Source organism: Tympanuchus pallidicinctus, unplaced genomic scaffold, assembly GCF_026119805.1.
Source record: "Tympanuchus pallidicinctus isolate F22 unplaced genomic scaffold, pur_lepc_1.0 scaffold3, whole genome shotgun sequence".
In the NCBI taxonomy this organism is placed as follows: Eukaryota; Metazoa; Chordata; class Aves; order Galliformes; family Phasianidae; genus Tympanuchus; species Tympanuchus pallidicinctus.
Window position 1 is genome coordinate 91086131 of NW_026294747.1, and position 21526 is coordinate 91107656.

The following is a 21526-nucleotide window of genomic DNA, read 5'->3' on the forward strand; positions in this document are numbered from 1 at the left end:
CCATTCTTTGTCTCATTCATTGTAAAACTGACAAGCAAACAAGGATCCTATCAGCAAAAGCATCCCTGTAGTCTCAAATTCACTATGGACTGGGTCCACCCTTTGTGTAATGTGAGGCAGGAATGCTGTAGGAAAAAAAAACACCTCTATGTGATCTTGCAGTCAAAGGTTGAGCCACACACCTCTAACAGTGGTTCCACATTTGTGCATTTTCCAGCACTCATGCAGTTGACTTAGTGATTTTAATAGTTTTTATTGCAGATAGTTTTGTGTCAGATCTCAAGGAATGAATGGAATCAATAGCTTTATCAAATGAGAGAAGGACAACTATTAAAAAGCAGGATTGCTCCTGGTAGTCTTCAACTCATACAACATTAACAAGCCCCTAAGCTCTGAATAACCTGGGACGTCATATCTTTGAAGCAAACTGAAAGGATACCAGATCAATCTGTAGTTTAATGACTTCATATAATGTTACTAACAGGTTAAAATGTAACGTTCAAGTTATCGAAGTCACTGAATTGAGCTAATTCAAACAAAATTTTCTTACCTGAATGCGCACATATAAAGGGATCTGTCACAGAACCAAAATTGGAATGTAAATGCATAATTGACCTGATTGAGCTTAGAACCTGTGAGTCAGTATGGATGTGAACACTTACATTTACAAATTTGAATTTATAATACACCTAATAAGTAATACACCTGTATTTTGCCAGAAGCAGTGAATGGTTAAGGTAATACGTAGGCAAATATACTACTGTATGCATCACACAGTCAAGAGTTCCTCAAAAGCCTGTTACTGAAAGATAATTCGTAAAAACCCAAGCAAATAAAAATATAAGATCACTCTTGTGTGTGCAAGATTGCATCAAAACTAAAAGCAAATAACCATAGAGCAAATATTTACCAGCATAGATTTTTATTTCTTCTCAAAATAATGGGATTTAGGTTTATATTACTGCAGTAGTTGACTAAAGCAAATGCACACTTGGTTAGAACTTCTGGAAAGTGCTGTTTTTGAGCTCTGAAAATGTGTGACAGAAAACGTGTGACAGAATACAAGAAAATATAAAACTGGGTTAGCAAAATACAGTAAGAGTTTTACAGCAGAGACACGCATACCATGTTATTTTAACTAAGTCTACCAGGCAAACATGCTGTAACAGCTCTCCACTTAGTAACATGTGCCTATAAACTTAATCTGCAACCTGAACCCCAGGTAAAATTCTCTACATATCAATCCAAGGCTAGTAGGTCCAAGGAAAAAATAATAAAATCCATCTCAAGCTGTGTTTCTTCATTGAAAAAGAAATCTTCCCTTTTTCCATACAGTATTCACTTTTAATTTTGATAGATCACTATATATCATTAAATCACTATATAACTTTACTCTTCAAGATTCACCTAAGTTTGCGGTTGTAACGTAAATTATTTTATATGCAATTAAGTGTTCAATAAAAAAAAATATTCATTTATTTATTGCATCTAGTGAAAAAACTTTTGATGGTTCTTATAAAACGAAATCACTGTCTGGCTAGTTGCCAAACAACCCCTTCCTCTGGCTCACTCCTTCAAGAACTGATGAAGTCCCAGAGTTTGCTGTGATTTAGACAACCAAAGATTATTAGTCTGTATGAGATCAGAATGCACAGTATTTCATTAAACCCATGTATTTCTCAAATGAGCTGCAAGGATAAAAAAATGTGGTTTATTATTGTGTCCATTGCCAAAGGACAGCTCACAAGCTTTCCTCCTCACGTAAAAACTGGAACACAGCTGAGAAGTCTTTCAGGGCATAGCCTTTTGCACACATCATCCTGTAGATCTGATGTGCCTGGGATCCCAAAGGAACTGGAGTCTTTGTGTTGGTGGCAGAAATCTGGGCCAGGCCAAGATCCTGAGAAGAAGGAGAGAGAGAAAGAGGGCAGAGAGGAAGAAGGGAAGGAAAGGAAAACAGTCAACAAAAAAATGACAAGTTTATCAATAGCCATGTACATACAATATGTTAAATGACTTTCATTGTTAAGAGAAGTCTACTGTATAAGATTTCAGTCCTGGAAGAAAGAAGTTTTTGTTTAGTTTTTAATTTTGAAAACAATAACTCAATATTATTCAACAGGAAAACAAAACAAAACCCAACCCAGAAACCCAGCTCACACACAGCTCTACAAGGAAGACAACTTCCTTCAGGACAGAGGGAATTTTCTCGATCACTATGCAACCTGATAGCAAGGCTCAGACTTTTTTTTCCTCCACTTTTCTACACTATCTCCAAAACTAAAATTCTTCTGGATATTCACTTAAGTATTTCACATACGTTTCATACTGGTTGAGTGAGACAACATTTTTTTTGCTAAAAACAGGTTAAAAACAAAGCTGGAGGTATTTGAACAGCAGCAAAATTGAAGCCTCTCATTTTACCTACATGTGACCATGTAGGTAATGTGACCATGCAATTAATGAAAGAATGATGAAGAGAAATAGAGACTAATTCGATTGCATTTTTAAACACTAAGTTTGGGGCAAAAAATGAGGTCGTCAAGAAGAATAATTTGAAATCGTATCCTCCCAGAGCATTTGGTCAACTATATCTACAATCCAAAATAAACAGGAGAAAAATGAAAGGCAAGTACCAGCACAATGACTAACTAAAGTTAGAAAAAAATCAGCTTCATGCTGGACAGAAATGACGAGTCAGATTGGAGGATGTCTTGAATTTTAAAGCTGAATCAGACATGAAGCTTACTGACGAAAGAATAGCTAACAAGGGCCTGGATACAGAAACAGATCTCTTTCTAAGTATGACAGTAATGCCTGCTCTCAAGGTTGCCTTTATAAGGTATTGCAAGAGGATGGAACTCAATTATGAGGTCCATATTTTAAGAAAGCTGCAGAAATACTTCTCCAGAGTTACTAGTGTGTGACTACATTTGCTGTCCATCCAAGACTGCAATGGCTCATAGAATTTGCACCTTTACTGGGTTTAATTTAAAAATATATCCATATTTATGACAAATAAGAAGAACTGAGAGACTGTAGTAGTGCTGAGAGCACTTTTGGCTTCTCAAGAATGACTTACAAGACAAGTCTTTACTTTCTGTGCGTCTGTATTTGAATTAGCACAAGGGAATTCAAGATCTTACTTTATTCTCTAAATGTCACTTCGATCTGTAAATCGGCCCTATAAAGGTCATTCTGATACAAATCAGAATTATAGTTACTCTTTCTATTACCCTTGAATGACTTCAAGATCTAGGAAAATGGGAAAAACATACGTATCAGATGCCACAGGATTCAGGTAAGATTCCTCATTTGCATCACTGCAGATCATTCCTTTTTGCCTAGCAATGACTGATGACTTAAGTGTAAGAATAGTGACTTTAGCCTAATTTACAGTAAGATATTCCACAATGTAATCCTAATCTTGTCCAGCCCCTCTTTGTGAAATGTTGCCATATTGTCCACTTCATTCAAAAAATCTTAAATCACTTCATGTAATAGTAGAACAGCAAAATCATCCTGCTCCAAACTAATGAAGGTCCTTAGTTTCAGTAGCAGTGGTTTATTTTTCACTGAAGGGGCTTGCACAAAAACAGTCCCTGAAAATTCTGAACAGACTGCTAGCACAAGGACAATTTTATAAAGCAGGTCTGTTTGCTTTTGCAATGAAATCTGGGCTCCAAGATGGCTGAAATATTAGATAGCATCTCTGGGCTTACTTGAACTAGGACTCCTGACTCCAAAGTCAGGAAGGTCCTAGGGGTTTCTGATTGTTTGTGTTTAAAATTTCGTTTTGTTAATGGGAACTTTGAAGGAATAAAAACACAAATTGTATATAAAGTTTATCTTTAGGTTGTAAAAGATCTTTTCTCTCAAAGCTGGAGATTCCTTGAGTGAAATAGCAGAAAACAACTCTAAAGGAAAGTTGTCTTTTGCTGACCTTTCTGAAGAAGTGAAAATCAGAGCATAATTTACGGGTCCTCTCATACCCTACGAAGTTGATAAAATCTTGCAGATGTCTTACTGTACCAACTATTTTGCTCACTTTTTCTCAGCTTGGAAAAGGGAAACAGATTCTCTTTCAAGAGACAGTTGCAAACCTATTTTAAAAAAGTAAAAAACAACAACAACAACAACAAAATGATCCACAAAAAATGGTCACAGTAGAAATGTGTGGTTCCTTAGACTTATTTTGGAGCTGATGTAAACGAAACTTTGTCATTTGAAATATAGCACTATCAGTCAAGAATAGTGTGATATAAATCTTGCTTTTCTCAGGATTCAAGGACAACATTTACTCAGTAACCATGCTGTGAATATAGTTGGCTTTTGCTTCTTGTAAGTGGCAAAAGCATGCTTTGAACTTCCCAGACAAGAGTCCCCAACTCAACTTATATACTACATGATCTATCACATACCAGGATGAAAGGGATCATAGAAGTCCTCTGACAACTAAGGAGCAGTGCCTTAAAACTGGTCGCTACTTCACCATGTAACATCACAAACGTGATCAGCTTTCTCTTGGCTCCTTACTCATTCAAGTAATTTTCTAACACTGAACAGGCAAGAGAGGAATTTATTGTCTTTCCCTCTTACTGAGGCAGCCTATAGGTTGTCTAGAAGACAAGATGGGCCGGTGAGGCATCAGAAAAAGTGAAGAGCAATTAAAAATATCTGAGAAACAATCCTCTTATGTGTTGATAATACTTTAAACAAATGCTGACAGTTTCAACAAACAAGCACAGGCCAAGCTGCTGTTCCTCCAATGAAGATCTTAGACAAAGGTCCCTCTTAGAAGCAGAACAAAAGGAAGAAAAAATTCACCATGTACACAGAAAGTTAAAAGGGAGGGGAATATGTCCCATCCTATTTATATTGTGAGGTTAATCAAGACAAGAGTAACAGTTAAGAACCAGAAGAACAGAGATTCCACCGTGAAACAATGCACAACAGGCAGAAGGGATTTTGAAAGCTGCACGTGATAGAAACAAGAGCTTTGAGACACTGCCAGGATCAGGTTGCTTATCTCCAATCAATAACCCTGGCCAACCTCAAATGCATAATATGAAGCATTTTATAAATCAGGAATTTTAATAATGTTCTCTTGTCTCCTATGTCCAATGACATGAACATGACATAAAAACTGCTGCTTTCCAGTATTTTAACACATCCCTCAAAGACATGAAAGCTGCTGGCTGTTGTTGCATAAACTTAGAATACTTCACCAGCCATCAAGGGATGAGATCAGAGTTCTCTTCCAGGGCTGTTTTTGTAATTCACCTTAGGCAATCATTGTGTAAAAGCAGAAGTAGTTCAAAAGTCAGTGCCCTACAGTTCCTCCCTCCAACTGCATCCTCATCAGCATGATGCACAGCCCTGACCTCCTTGCCTACTTTCCTCTGGCCTCCAAGGGCTTTGCTTTCCCGACCACAGAGTGAGTCAGGACCATGCTTTTCCTCAAACAGCCAAGAGTGTGGCAGTAAGCGTACCCTCCTGGGATGGGATAGCTGTAAGTTACAACTTCTTCATGCTGAAAAGGACCTAAAACCCAGATCTCTCACTTTGCAGACAAATAATTTAAATCACTGGGTTATTACTTCTAAGAAGGATTACATTTGCTGCCACTGACAACAATTCAAGAGAGGTCACAGCACAGCGCAGGCACCTGTAGAAAATCAGTCTGCAGAGGCTGTGGGTTGAAGCCTGTCTGCATTATGCATTTCACATGACCTTAGGCATTCACAACACCTTAGGAACTGGCTCAGCAAGGAAGAGAATGCCAGAAGGCATTTGTGGTAGCACAGCATAAGGTATCTGGAAGAGATTAGGCCGAAGGTTTTAGATGCTTTTGCCATTATGGGCAACTAATTTGTTCAGCAGGGTTTTCCTGAACTTGAGCTGAGGCTCTTAAGTTCCAGAGCAGTCATGCAAGAGCCACCTAAAAAGCTTGCTGAGCACTTGCCATACACACAAGTCCATCGGGAGCTTAAGGACAACTGAGAACTGAGAAGTGCATATCATCTCATTGAGTGGCTCTGCAGCAGGAATAGCTAGGAAGAGGCTGGAGATTAAAGGAAAGCCCACTGCACTACTTGTTAATTCAGAGCTACAGTAATAGGTTGAGATGTCCTCTGTCGATGCACACACATTTCCTTGTAATCATAAATTTTCATTGAGAATGCTTGCTAGAAGCCCAGAGAGAAGCAACTATACCTTTACATGTAAGTATTCTGTACCTTAGCCATGAGCGTTGTTCCAAAGCCTCCTTGATAATTATTAGCAGATGGTACTCCTTCCATCACTCCAGGAACAGGGTTGTACGTATCGCTTGACCAACAGCGACCCGAGCTCATATTTAGAATTTTGGCCAGCAGCTTTGGGTCAAGCCCTAATCTGTCAAAGGTCAAGGAAGAGAACTGTTAATGTCAAAATGCGCAAGACATGGGTGACTTGTTTTATATTTTAGGACTATGCCATCATTTCTCTCCCTTTACTACAAGCCATGAAAAATGACACAGTATTGATATTGGGGGTAGCAGAGCTGTATTTTAGATTAAAGACCATCAATCCACCATTTAAGCAGTAGGTTTTCAGAGCTTTTTTCCTTTGTACTAAGCAAAGTGTCTTCAATCTAGCAATCTAGCAATTCTGAAAGCGCAAGCAAAATAAAGGCCTTCTCAGAAGTGCAGCTCCCTTCTAATTGTTACAAGGCATTCTGTTCTGCCAGTGACTAGATCACATGCCTCTTTTTTGTAACAAAATTGTACTGTCTAGAGCTGAACAAAGCAAATAATTGAGAAGCAAGTACCAAACCGGATATATTTCTAAAAATATATATATTACTATTGTATACATCTGCATTTTGCTTCGCTATTACTTGATCTTCATTACATACTCTAGCTTATGAGGCAAGTCCGCCTCTTACTGTGACATATGCAATCTATTCACAAACATACATCATAGTTCTGGGTCAACTGTTGATAAGGTTACTGATCCTGGTAAAACAAAGCTTGTTCAAGTATAAAATTTGTTCTAGAATGGTTCAATTTGCTTGAAAATAGAGCTGATGGCATAAACTGCTGCTCAGTGTAGACTGAAAGTATATTAATATTTTAGAAAATTAACTGTTTTATGAATTTGTATTAATGCTGATATCAAGTTGCTAATATAAATTTTACTCTAATTACATTTATACCAACACTAATCAACAGTAGTTTATCTGATCCTGTAGAAATGGTCAGTCACAGTCGTATAAGAAAGAAATCAAGGTAATTATTTCCAGTAGCAATCAAAGATGAGAAAAGCACATTTTAAAATGATATATCAACCCCCTTTGCCAGGGACAAGAAAACAGGTTAAAAATAAAAAAAAAACTTTCCCACAAAATTCCAGGGGAGCTTTACCCTTTATACAAGTACTTACATTAGCTTTTACCACAGACTTTTTGCAGATCTCCATAGCCATTGGAATCCTAACATCCCTCCCAGGCTCTGCAGCTCTCTAGGTTTTAATTTTTAGGTGATTAAATCTCATTATCAGTGGAATAGTTCCTAAATTTATCTATTTATTCCAATAGGATTTTAGGATTTGAAAAACAATGTCTCAGGCAGCAATCTCTACAATATGCTTTCTGTTCCCACAACAGCACAAGACTCGGTTTTCCTAATGCAAAGCAAGATCACTTTCTGTACTGCAAAGATACCTTTGTAGCATCACTGCTGTACAGCCTTATTTATGACTTGCTGCACCAGCCCCTGGGGCTGGGCTTTATCCTCCTCCCCATTTACTGAAGTCCTCTGAAAGCTTTCAATTGCCACTTCTTAAAAAAAAAAAAGTATTTTCCAGCACCAATATGTCCTCACAGTGTTTTAATTGTACTTTTATCTTGTATAGCATATCAAAATCTTCGTCAACAACCTCTCAAAATAAAGGCTTTAATTGTTGTCATCAAAAATACCAAAACCAAATGCAACCGAACCAAATCAACCAACCAAAAAAGCCAAGATGCACTGGGAGCACACAATGCCTGAGCTTTCAAGCACAAAGCAGCTGCTTTTCGGCCAAAAGAAATCTTTTGGTTTGTTTGTTTCCTTATCATTCTTACACCCAGATCAGTATTTTTAGCCGTGCAGTGCCTGCATGCAGTGATCTGTAATTACAGCTACAAGTACACAGCAAGGCAGAGAACCTATTATTTCCAAATGCATACAACCCTTCCCAAAAATGCTCTCCTCACAGTGTACCAACTACCTCTCTGTGAAAATACATTTTAAAAGATAACTGTGTGTCAGGCAGATATGTAAAATACCACCTACATTACATCTGGCACATTTTTGCTCCAGCAAAGGAAAAAGGCAGACAGCATCAGTTTAAATCCCTGCTCCTTCAAACTCCGCTGATCTTAAAACATCATGCAGATTCTCTGCAGGAGACCTGAACCTATTTTTTTTTCTCCTTTGCAGCAAGTGTATCATTAATAAGAGCAAGTTAGAAGTGCTTTGCATTTCATCTTTCTAAGGATTCATCCAGTGGTGCATATATAACTGACAGTTAAAATTAGACATATTAAAATCAGTTACTGAAGAAGTCCTCTGTCTTCCACTGTGCCCAAGGCTTGTAATGGTCTGAAACTAGCTAGAATATACAGTAATTGTCATTCAGTGAGAGTCTATCCTAGAAAGTCATGCTTCAGTGGAGAAGACTGAGTTTCCATTTGAAATCAACAAATTAATCCGAGACAGGTATCTGAAAGGGCAAGTTTAATAGGAAGCAGCTACTGGGCTCTCAACCATGATAAAATGTTATTGCTGTTTCCCTGTAAATTGGCTGGGAACATATGATACTCTCTCTGCATAAGAGCTCCATTGCTGCTCAGGAGATATACTGCTCAAGCTATCAAAATGATGACAGTCTGCCAGTCCCCATAACAACTTGCCATTGGATGTTGCAAGAGCTTGTTCATGTGCATGTGAATTTACAATTACCAAGATATTCCTCTCCCTTATAAGCATAAAAGAAGTCTACGTATTAACTGTACTTCTAATAGAGCACCAAAACAATTCACTGTCTCAAATTACAGCTTCTTCAGTAACATTCCTCATGAAACAAACAGCAGAAACTAAGCAACGAGCACACAAGCAACAACAAAAAATGCTTCAAGTAGGATCCCTTTAGGCCACTGCTCAATATTTAAGATTTACCAAGCTTTGGCAAAATAACATACTGCATTTTTTCACACATACCTCCAGGAGCTCAGTCTGGAACAGAGAGAGAAACTCACAAGACATTTCACAGAAAAGAAAAAAATATATGCCCTCATATTACGGTATATATGTCTCATTTTATGGTGTAACAACTGTAGTAGCTGAACTGTTGATTCACATCTCAAGGTGCTTGGGAGAATTACCGTATGAAGTTGGAAAATATTCAACTGGAACTTTACAACCTTCCTACCACAGCTAAAAATGATCGTGCTACCGGTGTTTTAAACAAAGTAAGTGCTCTGAAGCATCATTAGTAACCTTCAGGAGACTTAGATAAAGACAGCAGAGACAGAGTTCTCAGAGGAATTCAGTTTTAAGGCCTTCTTCCCAAAATTTGTGATTGGAATGCGCTCAGGGCTACATGCCTCAGGCTGGTGCACAGGCCTCTCTTATGCTGCTGACTCCCAGTTCTGCTCATCTACAGCCCAAGGATGCTCACTAAAACCAGATCTGGAGGCTTGGCAACACATGGCAAAGTTCTTTCACCATCTTTGCACTTTAAAGGTCTTTTTTAGCAAGGAAGCACAAACTAATATACAGTAAAGCTGCTAAGGAAACAGCAGTATTTTTGACACAAATCTGGGTACCAGAGTAGTTCCTTCTAGGGGAGACAACTTCCTCTGCTGTTAGAAGCACAACGGTGATGCTGCAGTGCCAAGGACCACTTACTGCTGTCATGGTCCTTCATATCCCAACCCCATTAAAGTACCTTGTACTATCTTGTGTCAGCAGAGAAGCCCTTCCCTGAACCTCTGCAGGGACCAAGCACTGCTTGATGAGCAGCAGCTTCCATCTGACCCAAACACAAACTCGTTATCATCAATAGCTCATTTCCAAGCCTTACTTTGCTAGTATTAGACATTGCCACAGTGGAACTCAGAACTCAGTAAGCTACTGACATTCAGATGAGAAAAAGAAAAAAAGAGTAAGAAAAGTAGTCTCTGTCTGTGGATAGTTTCAACTAATGATTTTATTTCTTATTTGTGAAGCTTACACATATTCTGTGCATTGTTTTGATACAGTAATTCACTTTGGCATTTTGAGATACGCATATTACTGAATGTGTTTAAAAACAGTTTGGATGTGGTGCTCAGGGACATGATTTAGGAGTTGTTTGTTAGAGTTAAGGTGGTATGGTTAGGTTGTGGTTGGACTTGATGATCTTGAGGGTCTTTTCCAACCTGAGCAGTTCTGTGATTCTACCATCCATAAAAACATGTAATAAAATCTACTTATGTGAAATTTTTCTACTGAGGAAGTGTCACTATCATGCTAGAAAATCAGTAATACAAACGAAAATGTAAATTCATTTCCAGAATGTCTGCCACAGCTTCAAAACTTTTAATGGCAACATTCATAAAGCATGAAATTAGTGGAAAAATAAAAAAGGTATTTCAATGGTCAGACCTCAGACTGAATTTTTTTTTTTTTTTAATATTACTTATGGAATCCAAATCCAATAACTTCGAATGAAAGTGGACATCTACATTAGTAAAGGAAGATGATATTGAGTAAAGTCTAACGGTAAGCAAATATAAAAAAAAAAGCAATTATATAGAAATATCACCTGTTTTTTCTGGGAGCTCATGGGGATTTTTGTTCATTAATGCCAATTTTCCTTCCTCTGGACAATATTCTATCTGCTACTTATACTGAAGTATGGAAAAATTCTGTAATTTCAAATATAAATAAAACAATAACAGATGTAATTTAAAAATCTGAAATGAATGAAGTGAAAATTGAGGCCACATGGTTAATGAAAACAATAGAGAAGTGGTTTATTAATAGTATAATGCCATACTGTTTTGAAGAAAGAATATATTGATTTCTGGAAGGTACTATAATATGACTTTCTAGTAACATCTAGTTCAGTCAGTAATATTTTGAATAACTGATCATCCAAAGTCCTTAAAACTCAGGACTAGAATACAGCAAATATACATGATGCATGACACAGCAATTTTATATTCTATCTAGAAGTTAAAAATATGTATGAGCTCCACTGTTTCTGCTCTGAGGGTATTTTTGGGTTTCCGGAGTCCTTTGCTAGGTCGAGTCAGATTTTATCAGTTCATCTTCCAACTCTCCCCAGGTAGTCAAACCATTTCTCACTAGTTAGTCAACCCACCCTTAAAGCTTTACACTTTAAAACAAACAAACACAAACAACTAACCCATCTTATAAAAATTGAAAACTTTTAACAATTAGAAAACTGTGACTTGCATGTTAGAAATCCGTACGCACCAAGAGTGGAAAGCTCTTATTCTACTGTACGCAAAAGTCATCTCCAGGATTTAATCCACGGCACATTAAAATCAGTGCAAGGGTCCTGAATTGCTTTACGTTACTGCCTACGTCTTAATCTCATTTAGTCCAAAACTGCATGAGGTGTCTGTGTTTCATATTATTCAGGTTACAATCAGCAGGTTTCTTCTACAAAAACTACAGTTTCTTCTTGACTGCCAACACTGTAAGCAAGGAAGGTCAGTAAATCGTCACCTCTATAGTGGATTTTTGCTCACAAATACTGAACACAAATTCAGCCAAAATTTTCACTGGAAGCCAATAAAATGAAAAATGAAAATTCCAAAATTCTTACTACATGGCTGCAGGCATCCATTTGTTCTGTGCACAGATTACATGCCCAGAATACCTGTGTTTCAAACCTCTTGACTTTATTATTTATTTTTAATTTTAAACATAGTAATTTCTAGAAATACAGATAAAAAAATTAATGAAAAATCAATTACATATGTTTTATTAAGTGAAACATGAATTAAACCAGAACATGATGAAAGCTTTACACCATACTGAATTACAACAGTTGTATACAATGCCACTGTTTTTATTATGGCTTAATACAGACGTGCCTCTGCATCTTACAGACTCTCAATTTTAAAATGTAAATGGTACAGGATATTGATAAACCAATTAGCACTGATGCAAAGCAAATTCCTCTTTTATCTCAATTACAACATGACAACTTAATAGGTCAAGATAGTCTAACATCTGAGACAAGGGCAATTCAATAAAACAACTGCATCTTGATATGGTAATTAAGAGGAAATGTGAATCCATTACACCGCCTTGTGTATGTGCACACATGTAGGTGTTCTTTTTTATTTATTTAAGCATTTGATGCCCTCTTGTTGTTTTTACACTGCAGCAAATCCACATGAGCACACGGTCCAAAGCCCAGTTGATAAGTATCTACGCTACCTATAGTTTTAGCAGACCAACTGGAAGGATGCAACCGTGCGATGAATAATTGGTGAAGAACCCTTAAAAGATACACAACTGGAAGATAATCTCTTCAAACACAGAACTGCATATAAATTTGCAAATGTTTTAGATCTGGCCAAGAGAATTTAGGAAGGTTCAAATACTGCGATACTGAAGCAGTACTTGCACTTACTGTATTTAAAAAATTTCAAACACAACAGGAAAAATAAATTGATTACAAGTGGAGAGGAAAAATCATTTTGTTTCATATAAAGTATAAAATACTGTTTCTTACAAGTCAAATGCATCACCTGCTAGAAATGAAATAGTAATTTTAGCATTGAAAAGAGCAGAGTGGAACATACTCCAGCTCTTTGACAAAGCATTAGTTTTGGAAATTAGGTCAAACCACAGTGATAAACTCTGACAGAAAGGTTATTTTTTTTATGCACTGATCTTAATCTGATACATGCACTGCATAAGAACTTTTACTTTACAATATATTTTGGAAGATTTCACAAAGTTAAACAAAGCCAACACGAGCCACATGAGAGAATAATATTCAGAATACACTGCACATTAGCTTAGAATCTGAATACCTATCTCTATATTATCCCCTATGCACGTGATGTACGACAAACATTATTGTATAGAGCACTATAACAGAATAAAGTCTTATCTTCAGATGCAGAATGTAACAACCTTTACAGTCAACACAAGAGAATATTCCTGTTCTGAGAGCCCTACCTTAGTTAAGAAACACCTTTAGCATGCTAATGGCTTTTATAAGAGAATATCTGGCAAAAGATTTTCGATGCCATCCAATTGTCACTGTCTTAGCAAAAGTCAACTGTAAAACACAAGACTGTTAACACAGAGAAAACACTTTCAATCCAATACAAAAATCAAACAAACCTGATTCCAAGATTCATAGTCTCAGCAGTTCCAATCATACTGATGGCCAAAAGCATGTTGTTACAAATCTTTGCAGCCTGAAAATAAGTTTATCAGTCAATTAGTTTTTGCATTTTCTAATCAAAATACATTACATTTATGCATAAGTAATACACAGGGATCTTTTTAACTAAATTGGGGATAGTTTTGATTAAATATCTCAGACACCTCTTCTCTAAAGGTAGCATCAGTAAGCATAAACGTATAGCAGTACAACACACCAATGAAAGGTGGAAATATTTTTCTTAGTGTAGTAGCTCAGTTAGTAAACATGGCACATGAGTTCTCTTTATCCTTCAGAACATTCAATAAATCTAAATTTGGAAGAAATAAAATAAAAATCTGTATCCTTTTACAAGTATAATTTAACAAGACAATGTGAAAAAGCACCAGGTCAGATGTTCTGGTACTAAGCTAACTTAGGAAGAAGTTTTTCACAAAGAGGGTGGTGATACACTGGAACAGGTTGCCCAAGGAGGCTGTGGGTGCCCCATCCCTGGAGGCATTCAAGGCCAGGCTGGATGTGGCTCTGGACAGCCTGGTCTGGTGGTTGGTGACCCTGCACATAGCAGGGGGTTGAAACTAGATATCACTGTGGTCCTTTTCAACCCGGGCCATTCTTTGATTCTATACAACATACTTGAGAATGGTGCCAAGATACTATTTCATCATGGTTGAAAAATAAGGAAACAAGTGACAAAACATAATACAAGGCATTTCATTGTGGAACAGAAGAGAAAATATCATTCAAGAAAAATAAAGTAGCCAAAGTAGAAGTCTGAGATAACTCTCAATGCCTCAGCATTACCTGTCCAGTTCCAACCTCTCCACAGTAGACTACATTGGAACCCATGCATATTAGCAACTCTTTGGCAGCATCAAATTCCTGTTCCACTCCACCAACCATGAAAGTAAGGTTTCCAGCTCGAGCAGCTCCAACACCTGAATCAAGACAACACTGGATTTAACACCAGTACTTTTGAAAAGTCTTAACAACTTCACCTGACCAGTAAGGGTCCAATGATTAAAAATGTATGCATTTAGTAAGTATATATAGTCTGAGTACTTACAGGATTACATATCTTAATTCTCAAACACTTCAGAAGATAAAGCCATCTTAAAGAAGGCTGTATCTTCAGCAATAATGGCAGACAATTAACTTGTAAGAATTACAGAAAACTGGCAACGTGACTTTTCATAATTTCATACGAAGAAACAACCAACCCTTCCTGTGACTTTGCACCCCATAAAATTCATTGTAACTGAATTGCTACGTAAAATGTGTTGCCAAACTGCTCTTCAAACATGACTATTCACAACAGTTGCTCAAAATTAGCTCTTGTTTTATCAGCTTTTCCAAACTCTGGGCTAAGTTTTTATCAATGCTTGCTGACTGGTAACTGAACAACTAAAAGTCACAGACATGTGAAACCTACTGCTTGCCTTCTGACATGCCACGGTTTATGATGTTCCCAATCAGAAGCAAAGTTCTACTATGTTTCAGAAACCTTATATTAGCTTTCTATGCATAAACGTAACAGACAATCATATAAAGTACTATGTAAAACCAATGTAAAACAATTGACAGGCACACACATACAAACACACTATTCCCGGTTTCATTCAAAAAAATCTATCCGATTTTACCACAGGCCAGTAGGAACACCCCATAGTTCTTGATCATATTCTTCTTAAGCACAAAAAGAGCACTTTTTTTTCCCCATGTGATATTTAGCATCTGCATGAAATGTTTAACTCCTTAAAAGATGCCTAATTCTAATACAAATTACTCTTATAATGTCGATCTCCTCAACACCAACAGATTTAATTGGTAGAGCTTCTAGGAAAATTTACCCCAAACTAATTAACATATCAGCTTCCCCACTATTTTTCACTTCAGCAAGAAGTATAACCAGTATAAATTCTCTGTGTTACGCATCAAGCTTTTGCCTTTTAGGACGTACAGCTACAGATTATGGCCCCTTTGATATAAAACGCTAGTTTTACTTGAAATACTAATTTGAAATAAAACTAGTTAACAGTGTTCTTGCAAACAGAACGTCCAAGTAAAATGGTTTGTTCTTTCTTTATGGGGTGGACCACTCTGCTTCTACATAAGTCAGACTGTTCCCTAGCTATGATTCACAATTCTTTTTCGTGAACTAGCTACCATCACATCCATAACAATCCTTATATTGAAGTAGTTTCCAGGCTGTAAGTGGAACACCCTGCACTGTGCTAGGTGTTGTGTAGTCACAAATGAAAACCCACTCCCAAAATGGAATTTCACGTATTTTTCTTTGCACTCATTACCTCTTGTCTTGGTACAACTAAGAAAGATCAGCCTCTCTCCTTCTCATCAGACATTTCTATATAATAACATCCCCTTGAGCCCTTGAGCCTTCTCCAAGCTTCTCCTCACACAAAAGATGCTCCAGTCCCCTCATCAGCTTAGCAGCCCTTTGCTGGACTCACTCCATTACTGGGGAGTACCAAACTGGAATGTCTGGAAAAACACAGACCCAAAGCTTTCAACTGATATATACAAAACATGCTGCTCCTCGATATGCACTTCAGTACTGATATATCGACAATGGTAAAGACTTTTCTGCTCTTGTTAAGACACCTTATCTGCAGCCAATCCTTAATCTCACTTGAACAACTCCTCCCCAGCCAACTCATGTGGCAAATACCGAGAACTTGGCAAAGAGCAACGCCTAGATTTAGAACTAACACAAATAGGTCATTGTCATCTTGTTGGCTACCAATTTACTATGTACATGACCGCAAAGATTGCTACATTAATAAACACAATGATTTTCATTCCATTCCTCCAGCTATTTTTATTCAAACCACATAATGGCCTTTACCACTAATCCTGTGATCTGACCTGCAGCAAATTAAGTAGACAATTTAAGTCAAAGCTTACAAACAAAATCCAGTACTATCCATCATAGGTCAATAGCCTTGTATCTAGATTACAGACTGCTAAATAGCTTCAGAGAGTCATTTATTAGAGCAAAATTAATGCTGACAATAGTTTTCAGCTGGTTAATCTTCTGACAGCTGCACTCTCTCACTTGTTCAAACACTTACATTTCAAGTAGAAAAAATAAATTAGCTAACCAGAAAAAAAAAAAGAGCAATTTGTCGTATAATGCGGAAGGCTTGGAAAGTTCTGTTTTTAAAAACAAAAGCCTATGTAGTTCACACTAATTTTTATCATTGAGGGCCCTCCCCAGTTACTAGCTGTTTTATCAGAATTAAACAAGCAATGCAGCAAGTCTATAACACTGGTAATTTCTGCAAGGTTAGGCAGGGAGGAGCAGAAGAACTGTAACTTCAGCTAAAAATGGAAAGTCATTAGACAAGAATACAATGCTCTATTTCAAAAATCACAGATACCTCACCAACAACACAGGCCAGTGAAGTATTCTCAGTTTCTAACGCTGATGAGAGCAAGGAAGAAAGCAATGCAGCTTCAATGTAATAAAAAGCAAAGCTAATGACTACTTTTCACATTTTGACTTCTGTAAGATTTCTTACCACCTCAAACATTACCGTGCCAGGTCAAAAGTCCATATTCAGGATCTGTTTGTTCTTTCCAAAATACTGAGAGCTTCTTCTTGTCCTCAGGGAGCAGTTTCTGAGAAACTGTATTAGCGAGCAGCACGTGCAAGACCTCCTCCTCTGCAAGACAGGGCTACTGGAGCCCATGACTGCTGCCCTGTGCTCAGCCTCTCTGTAAGAGCACCCCAGCCCACATGCAGAATCCTCTAAGGAGGTCATGCCAGCAGATTGCACAGAGTAGCTCAACTCTGAGTCAGTAAATCATAAGACTATCAGAGTGTTTCCCAGAGATATAAATTGACAGGAACAGGTTTGCAGATAAGAGAGCTAGCCAGTGGGAGGGACACACACACACACACACACACACAAAAAGAATCTGGGAGAAAAGCACAGTGAGAAGTTCTAGAGTAGGTCTGCAATACGTATACCCACGTAGGGACAGGCTTTCCACTTGGGTACCAAAAGGTTTTGAACAAAATCTGGAAGATTAATGTCTTGTAATGAGAACAGGTAAATAGAGAGCAGCTCCTTAAAACATCCTGTCACATCTGCCTGAGTCATTTGCAGGGCAAGGATTAGTGCAATTCACGTGGTTCTCACTGAATGCCCACAGTTTGCCCAGTGAACCTGACATAGAGCAGCTCCTAAGTTCACAGTTTTATATGAAAAAGTGAATGGAAGCTTAGGGGCCCTCATATGATAGCAGCAACTGGCCACAGCTGTCCTGAGACAGTTTGGATTCAGACAATCTCAAGTTTTAGGCTCTCAGCCAGGCAGCCTATAGGTTCTCCAGCCACCAAACACTTCCATATCCATTTTTCCTTGCTTATTACAGCTCCTGCAATATTTAGTACCTTGGAAACAATCCTGTAATTTGCAACGGATGCCTCCAGCTCCAAAAACAAAGGCCCTATCCCTAAAGCTACATCAGTAAGAGGAGTTTGTCTACAAGCAGTTTGCTTATCATAAAAAATAGAAATTACTAGGAAAAAGAAAGTTAATGAAGATGCTACATGAATGTATCTGCTTCTAGTTTCAGTTGTGTTACATTTCCAAAAGAAGAGGAGGGCACAGACAAGTTAAAAAGAAGGGTCACTGTAGGGCTGTGCATTAGAGGAGGATTCCAGCTATACTGCTGAATACAGAGAGCACCCAACCATTCCCCTGTGTCACTTAGATCACTGTTGTGTTACACCTGCAGATAATAATTTCTGCTGTTGACAAAGTTAAGAAGAAAAATTTAAATCAAACATGAATGAAGCTGCTTTGAACAAGCTAAGGATGAGGGTTATAAGATGAAGAATCTCAGAAGGCAAACATCCATTTCAACGGTGACCTATTCAGCATACAGCCTACTGAGCAAGACATAATTTCAGCAACTGGCTTACGACCCAAAATAGATGTAAAAATCAACAAGAAAAATTAAAGTGTTAAAGTTTGAATGCTCTCTCCTATTTCACAGTGTTGTATGTTCAATGAGCAAAGGAACACTGGTCCCTTATCCCAACGTTTTTGCAAAACTGTAACTCAAATGACTATCGTTTCCCCAAACAAGCAGTTTCTTGTTATGATTCCTCTCCTTCAGTTAGGTGAACTTAAGAGCCTGCATCTGTCTATGTGTGTACGTGCTTATAAGTGCAAAGCAGAGCCTTTTAAGTACCTGCCAGCTCAAGAGAAATATTTGCGAGTTGCACAAGCCAAAAAAGTTAAACCAAAATACACAAGGAAAGATTAATCAGAAAGGTTACTATTGTTTTGTTACATGTATAAATCAAGAACCAACTAAAAGACAACTGTAGGTACAGGCAACCAACATGCATAGGCAACATCAGCTACAAATCCTTACTGGAAATAAAGGATATTTAAAATTATTTTAAAATATAATTTAATATACAATTATAATTATATAATACTAGACAAATTATACAATTATATATATTATACCGTAAGCATAAAGTAACCCAGAGGAAACTACTTATCTTATCCAACATAAACAGGAGGTCATTCCCTTCTAGTCTCTTTGTAGACGAAGTGTTACGGGCTTAATCTATTTCTAAGAAATGAGTAAACAGAACGACCTCAGGTAATTAAAAAAACAAAACAACACAGAACAAAACCCCCCACCACTCCAAGGGATCTCATTTCTCTCCCTATTACAAAAATCAGCACCAAAGGTAGAGCTATGAAGCTATTCTATCGCTGTAGAACCGAAACAGTAAATCACTTAATTTGCTCCAAAGAACTTAAATGTTTTAACCAGTCTGCCATCACCAGAGATAAAGAAGAGGGCCGATGGGACCGGGCTGCGATGTGAGCCGTCTTTAAAATGCAATTGTTCTAATCATTTTCTACAGATGCAGCCTCACAAGGGGCTGCTGTCACAGGGACCATTTACGACTTGTTATGGTGTCTCTATTGTTTACCAGAGACATTCTCTAAAAAGGCGACAGCTGGGACAGAAAGCTGCTACTCAACGAACAATATAATCCCGTGAAAGTAATCAACAAATTTAAGGGTGTTAATTAACTTTACACTTTATCATGTTCAATTAGTTGTCCTTTCTCGAAAAGATTGCCGTGCACAATCGGTTTAGAGCGTGCCATGTTTGATTTGTAAGCGATCACGGTCTCTGTTCCTTAGCTCATGTCAGATGTCCTCTGGGGTGCCGGTGACACAGACGGATGGCTCTGCACATGCTGGGGGTGATGCGCTATAGCTGGGACCAGCAGCACGTCAGCCCGGCCTCGCACAAGCGGAGCACCACGCGCACAAAGCCCCTCTGCCGCAGCACAGGCAACAACCCAAAGTTTGGTTTTTGCCGAAGCACAAAGGCACAAATAAACGGGCAATTTTTCATCATTATATCCCGGAGCACGGGGCTTGTCTTTTAGGGGCACGCTCGGGATCATTTCCTCCCAGCAAGACCCTGAGTCGTGCCGCATTATGCGCACGTTCCTACATTTTACATAATGCATGGCTGCCTCTCCGCGTGGCAGCTGAGCAAATGGGAAGTTCTTGTGGATATAAAATTCTGCAGTGACTTTTAAATGTCCATTCTGCATTTATGATGGCAGGGATTCTAGCGGAAAGTTAATTTAATTTATTACTAAAATCTGCCATTTTCCCTTGCACGCACCGGTTTTGCTTGCTAATGGGACAAGGCAAAGCTCATGATGAAGCGATGGCATACTTGGAATTACGCCTTAATGAAAGCCATTGCTACCTCACTCTTCTGATGAATAGAGCCTCGCACCAGCATACCTCATGAACTAGTGATGTTTGAACAAAAATGGAAATGGAGGTTCAGGTCAGTGCTTTGAAGATTTATACAACAAGAGCTCAGTGCAACTCCAGGAGAAATAGCACGCTTGAGGAAGTAGATGCATCCCTTTTACAGCATCACCCAATTATAAAAGCTGCAAAATTATGGCTGTGCAAAGAAAAAAAACGAGTTGATTTTTATTCTGTAGCAACAGGCAAATTAAATGCTCATTATCATAATTATTAAAGCACTTACGTTGTACATAAAAACAAACTGAAAAAAGAAAAAAAACAACAAAAAAACCGAAACAATAAAAATGAGAAGAAAGCCCCATGGAAAAGTTGTTAACTCTGAAAGCTAATAATGGACTAGGTTAAATATTTAAGAGGAAATTATAGGCTATATCAGAAATAGCTGAAACCACAAAACAAAGCAGTAGAAAACATTAGTTTTCTGCTCTGAAGAAGATCTGCAGGGAGAAGGGAAGCGGTCGATAGATCCTTAAATTGGACGCAATAGCTGTTCTTCTATCCCAAGTTGGCAGCTGCTACATTTGCAGCCCTGGTTCATTATTTACCCATAATGACCATCAAGCTCCAGTCAAAGTCAGATCACAACAACTGTCAGCAGCTCTTTTAATTAGCCTTGTTTGAATTCAGATAAATATCACAATGGCCCAGCTTCTGCTGAAAAAGCAACAGAAGATTGCAAGGAGTAAGCTGTGCTGAATTCCAAACAAACAGTACTGTGAAGAAGTCTAGCAAACAAAAGTTTATTTTTTTAATGGAGGAAGGAATGATGATGTGCATGCTATTATTTCTCCCTCATGCGATATTCATATCGCAGCCCACTGTTCCTGTTTACGGGCGTATTCGTGCTTCTCAAATGCCAACTCAAAGCATCACTCTTCAACCTATAAGGTAAACTTCAAGAGATGGTCTACAGTTACTAATTAAATCTCTAACCTCTGTGAAATTGTATGTTTTGAAAAACTGAATCAGAATTAAGGAATGCACATATTAACAGGATTATCCTCTCTCCTAATTTATCTCCTTCTGTTTGTTTATCCTCAGGGAACATAATCTTCTGTTGCATCAAGCCCCTCTCTTTCTCCCTGTGTCAGCAGCAGAATAATAATTCCCTCCTCCTCCTCCACCCCTGCCTCCCAGAAGCACAGGCAAGAACGAGGAGTGGATCAGGCTGTGAGCATCAGCACTAATGCTCCATGCAGCTATTTTCATAACAGCAGCAT

General features: G+C 38.0%; 1 protein-coding gene across 1 annotated transcript in view; it reads right to left on the minus strand.

Moving 5' to 3' along the window:
- Nucleotides 1–905: 905 nt before the first annotated feature.
- HIBADH (3-hydroxyisobutyrate dehydrogenase) overlaps nucleotides 906–21526 on the minus strand; it is an 80941-nt gene continuing 60320 nt past the window's right edge. Inside the window, exons 5-8 of the mRNA XM_052696807.1 lie at nucleotides 14251–14384; nucleotides 13404–13480; nucleotides 6240–6396; nucleotides 906–1900 (exon numbers count right to left, since the gene is read on the minus strand). Coding sequence (XP_052552767.1) covers nucleotides 1742–1900; nucleotides 6240–6396; nucleotides 13404–13480; nucleotides 14251–14384 — 527 coding nt within the window. The 3' untranslated portion in view covers nucleotides 906–1741. The remainder of the gene's footprint in view (nucleotides 1901–6239; nucleotides 6397–13403; nucleotides 13481–14250; nucleotides 14385–21526) is intronic.